The sequence below is a fragment of the Otolemur garnettii genome, unplaced genomic scaffold, assembly GCF_000181295.1.
Source record: "Otolemur garnettii isolate 467f Iridium unplaced genomic scaffold, OtoGar3 scaffold00236, whole genome shotgun sequence".
Lineage (NCBI taxonomy): Eukaryota > Metazoa > Chordata > Mammalia > Primates > Galagidae > Otolemur > Otolemur garnettii.
The window spans coordinates 7,106-12,278 of NW_003852631.1; the positions used below are offsets into that span (position 1 = coordinate 7,106).

A 5,173-nucleotide genomic window follows, 5' to 3' on the forward strand; every position below is an offset into this window, starting at 1 on the left:
GCATTTCGAAGGCGGGTGACATACATGACTCCATCATCTCTTAAGACATCATATTGACAAGTGATGACATAGCTCCTGGGTAAACCACTCAATTTGTTGTCATCAGCCAACAGTGGGGCTGCCCTCACATCTAGGAACCCTGGATATTTTTTAGCCAGATCAGAATTACCATGAGTTGGACTATTATAAGAGTGCCTTTTCTTAAACTTCTCAGGGAGCAAGGAACTCCAATTAACAAATTTAAATAGATGTTTTGCTTCCACTGGTACATGTTGATTTAAGAGCATGGCTTTTTCAAGTGATCTATCCGTAGTAAAGTATTCACTCCAAAACCTAACCATAAATTGTTTGGTCAGCATTGGAAATTGTGGGAGTTCCCTATAGGATGGTAAATCCATATCAAGAGTCTGAAGAGCTGGATATATTAACGATTGTATCTTAAGTTTGATCTTGACATCAGGGTCTTCTGTGAGCTGAAAAACAAATTAAGTTGCTTAAATGAGTAATTTTCATTTAAAACCATACACTTTCCCTTAAAACAATATATTGATATGAAATAAATGCAGAATCTCAGAAAGATAATCAAAACAATATATTGATATGACACAAATTCAGAATCTCAGAAAGATAATTAGAAACAACTAAAAATATATCTCAAAGAACTTTCCAGTTTTTAATATTATAGAAGTCTCTTAATACTGTCAATGTCAGCAAAATGGTTTGTACTACTTTCCTTATGAGTGGGAAAGGGATCATAGAATCTGTCATTACAAAGCAAAACCTCTACTTCCAAAATCAAAAACGGCCACCACAGGAATTTGATCTTTTATTGGAACTAAAAAATGTGTGTACATTTATTATTATACTATCAAGCATCAACATTTAAGGGAAGGATCCAATAACCAGGAATTCTAATTTGGCTCTGACACAAAACAAAAAAAAATTCCAGGTAGGCCTTAGAGCCCCCCTGTGAAAGATGTGGATCAGAATAAGTTTTTTTATGATAGTATTTCAAGTCTGTTTTTTAATTTTGTGAGACAGTCATTTATAAGCATATAATTATATCTTTAATTTCGGTGGGGCAGTGGTCCAGGGAATTGGTCAATATTTGACCAATATTGAATTGGTCAATAATTCTTTTAGGTGTTGTGTGGGAGTTGGTGGCCATAAATATAAGAATGTTTATTAAAGTACTAGAATTTATATTACCATTATAAAAGTCTAATTCATTTTAATTTTTATGTGTTTTAAAAATGCAACATACATCAGTTTATGAAGACAAATATGATCAATATGTATACTTCCACAGAATACTAAAAGTTTCCTATTGATAGGGTATATGACCAAAAATGATGGAAATTAATACTTCAGAGCATTTAGAGTTTACCAGGTATTTTTATATATGTTTATTTGCTCCTACCAGTTAGAATGGCCTATTATGTCTCGTAGATGAGGTTCTCAAAGTACAGTTTCTGACCAGTGACGTTACCTGGGGATCTGTTACAAACACACAAATTCTTACACTTCCAGCCAAGACTTACCAAATCAGGAGGTAGAGACCAGAAATCAGAATTTTAAAAAATACTTCAAGGGATTCTGACACATGGTAAATTTTGAAATCCACTGGTATAGATCATAATAATAATTACTGGAGCAAAGAGCATTCTAGTGTTTCTCAGAGTAAGGTATAAGGAGTAAATTGGAGGTCTACATTTTGAAAACTTGCATTGGCATTGTCTACACAGTGTTGAAGAAATCACATCTGACATTCTTTCCTGTGGCATAAATAAGACATTTTCAAAAAAATAAAATAAAATACACAATAACAGCAGTAAAAACAAATGGCTGCTATGTTTGTTTTACTGCCTTTAAAAGAGAGTACGTAGAGTGAGTTAGATCATTTTGTGTAAAAATAATTTCTCAATTTAAGTAATCAGTTTTGTGTTATGTGTCAGGTAAGAATGCCACATTTCCATTGTATGAAGGATGCTGTTTACATTAGTAGAGATGCAGTCATAATTAAATAGGTAGCTAATAGGTGGCTGATTTTAGATTGAGTTATAACAGTAACAAACATTTTATATTTGACTAATTAATTAAAATTTATGGTTAACTAAAATCATTGAACCCATAGATTTTTTAAACTTCCTTTTACCATTAAATAAAATACACATAAAATAATTACCAAACTTCATAAATCTGAAATGTAAAATATCACAAGCACATTTAAGTTTGAGGGAGTTTCAGGCATCTTCAAACTATGGCCCACAGGCCACATGCAGCCCACTGAGGACATTTATCCAGCCCGCCGGGTGTTTTTGCTGCCACTGCCTGTCCTGCTTAGCAGCTGACTCATCCTAGGGCCCACAGTCTGGCCCTCCAATGGTCTGAAGGACAGTAAACTGGCCCCCTGTTTAAAAAGTTTGAGGACCCCATTTTTCTTCCTTCCCTATCATCTTTACCTTTCTTTTTATGATACTTAATATTGCACATTTCTTTATAATGGTACCATGTCTGCCTGTCCTTAATCCATGTAGTTTATCTCATTAAGAAAATTACATCTACCTCTAGTTAATAATTGTTATAGAAATTATATTCTAAATCCTTTTTCTGTTCAATGAGATGATATATGATTTTCTTTTCCTCAATTTTCTGGAGGAAATTAACTGTTTTGTATGAAATATAATTTCCTTATATTATTAGCACCTCAGTCATAGTATATGTGGATGTGTTTATACACACATACCACATTTGCATGCACACATACACACACATATATATGCACACACATATTTTGCTCATGTTGCTAATATCTTAGTTTTATGAGTATGATTGGCCCATGGTTTTACTCATGAAACTGCTCTTGCCAGATTGGTCAGAAAAATTATGCTTCTCTGAAAATGAATAAAAGAATACACACTATTTTCATATTCTCTGACATATTTTTATATTTACTTAGAATTATTTTATTTTTAAATGTTTAATGTATTATACCAATGAAGTCTCTTACTGGTACTATATTTTATTACAGGTTGAACATCCTTATCTAAAATACCTGGGACCAGAGGTGTTTCAGATTTCAGATTATTTCAGATCTTTTTGGGGTTTGCGAATATTGTGTTATACTCACTAGTTTAGCACCCCTTTGACATGTCTGTGTTCAAAAGTTTCAAATTTTGAAGCATTTTGAATTAAAATTTTCAGATTAGGGATACTCAACTGTGTGTATTTAGCTTAATGGTTATAAAATGGCTCACAGTTTCATTTCTTGCTGTGTCTGTTTGTAAAATTGTATTTTTCTTGGAATTTGTTCATTTACATCAAACATTGTACAATTTTATTTTAATTTAAAAATGTTTTAACTACATCTTTTAAGAATTACAATATAGGGCGGCACCTGTGGCTCCGTGAGTAGGGCGCCAGCCCCATATACCAAGGGTGGCTGTTCGAACCCAGCCCCAGCCAAACTGCAATAAAAAAAAATAGCCAGGCATGTGGCAGGCAACTGTAGTCCCAGCTATTCAGGAGGCTGAGGCAAGAGAATCAGCTAAGCCCAAGAGCTGAAAGTTGCTGTGAGCTGTGACACCATACCACTTTACTGAGGGCGACAGAGTGAGACTCTGTCTCTAAAAAAAAAAAAAAAAAAAGAATTACAATACAGGGCTGGGTGCAGTGGCTCATACCTATAATCCTTGCACTCTGGAAGGCTGAGGAGAGAGGATCCTTTGAGCTCAGGAGTTCAAGACCAGCCTGAACAAGATCAAGACTCCATCTCTAAAATTTAAAAAAATAGCAGGATGTTGTGGCAGGCGCCTATAGTCCCAGCTCCTCAGGAGGTGGAGGCAGGAGGGTCACTTGAACCCAGAAATCTGAAATTGTGAGCTGGTCTAATGCCATGACACACCAGCCTGGGTGAGAGTGAGCCTCTTTCTCAAAATTAGATAAATCTAAAAAACTATAATGTTCATTATGAATGTATTAATGGCTAATTTTTTTTTCATTTCTGGAGAAATACAGAGCCACTCCTTTCTAAAGCCTATCATTAATTATTTGTACTTAATCTCTGTTTTTACTTATTTTTCTAGAGATTTAAAAATTCTGTTTAGTCATTTCAATGCATTAAATTTTTGCTTTGTGTTCATATGTACTGTAAGCTTGTTGGGAATGTTACAATTTCTGATCTTATCATTATTGTTACCTTCCTTATTGTTTTAGGAACTAATTCTGTTCTTTGTTAAAATTCCTTAAGTGGGATACATATTTTCAACTTTTCTTATTTTTTAATGTATCCTTTAAAGGATGTATAATTTCCCATAAAATTTCTCTCTAAATGTGAAAAACATCTAAAAGGAATACAAAACATTCAAAAAGCTTTATGGCCCAGTACTTCACCAATTTTTAAAAATAGTTGAGGAGGTGGAGCAAGATGGTGGATAGATGTTTAGCTCAGCTGTCCTGGAACAACAGGTGAGAATGTGTGGGTAGATCATTTCTGGTGGGGAATATTGGTGTAGACAGGCAGTTTGGGCTGCGCAGCTAAGAGGTGGATTGCTGGACTCCACGTGTAATCCAGAGCTGTGGAGAGTGCCAGAAAAATCTCTGTGCTGCTGCTCAGGCTGCAGGTGGTGGCAGTAACCAGCCCTTCCCCCATGGAAGATTACAATTCCCAGTTTAAGGGGAAACTAGGTGTTGGGTGGAAAAATTGGTGAAGCATGGACCTCTGAGTGGAATTTGGCTCTCAAATTGGGGTGCCGTCTGGAGGCACAGCCGGGGCTAGGCTGCCTGTCAGAAAGCAAAAATACTTTGAAATTTCAGAAATGGCTACTGCCACAGACAACTTTTTATAGGGTCCAGGTGCTGTTATTTACAGGAACTGTTGCAGGGAGAATTTGTGAAACCTGCTTGTGAAGCCTTTTTTTTTTTTTTAAATCAGTGGAATCAACAACTCAGGGGGTCTAAGCCCAAACAGGTAGGCAGGCAACCACCAAAAACCACTCATGCCGTCACCTGGTGTCCAGAAAGTATATTGCAACATAAATATATTCCTACTAAAGTTGATCCCTACCACATACTATAGTCAGAGGTATATATATATATATATATATGTATATACACACATATATATGAATAATATTTTTGTTGGTAGTGTCATTTTTTCTCTTTTTTCTTTGCT

General features: G+C 35.2%; 1 protein-coding gene across 1 annotated transcript in view; it reads right to left on the reverse strand.

Moving 5' to 3' along the window:
* Positions 1-2: 2 nt before the first annotated feature.
* The window catches only part of LOC100965910 (arylacetamide deacetylase-like), a gene marked incomplete at its 3' end in the record, with an annotated part of 29,337 nt that continues 24,166 nt past the window's right edge, over positions 3-5,173 (reverse strand). Inside the window, exon 5 of the mRNA XM_003802198.1 lies at positions 3-473. Coding sequence (XP_003802246.1) covers positions 3-473 — 471 coding nt within the window. The remainder of the gene's footprint in view (positions 474-5,173) is intronic.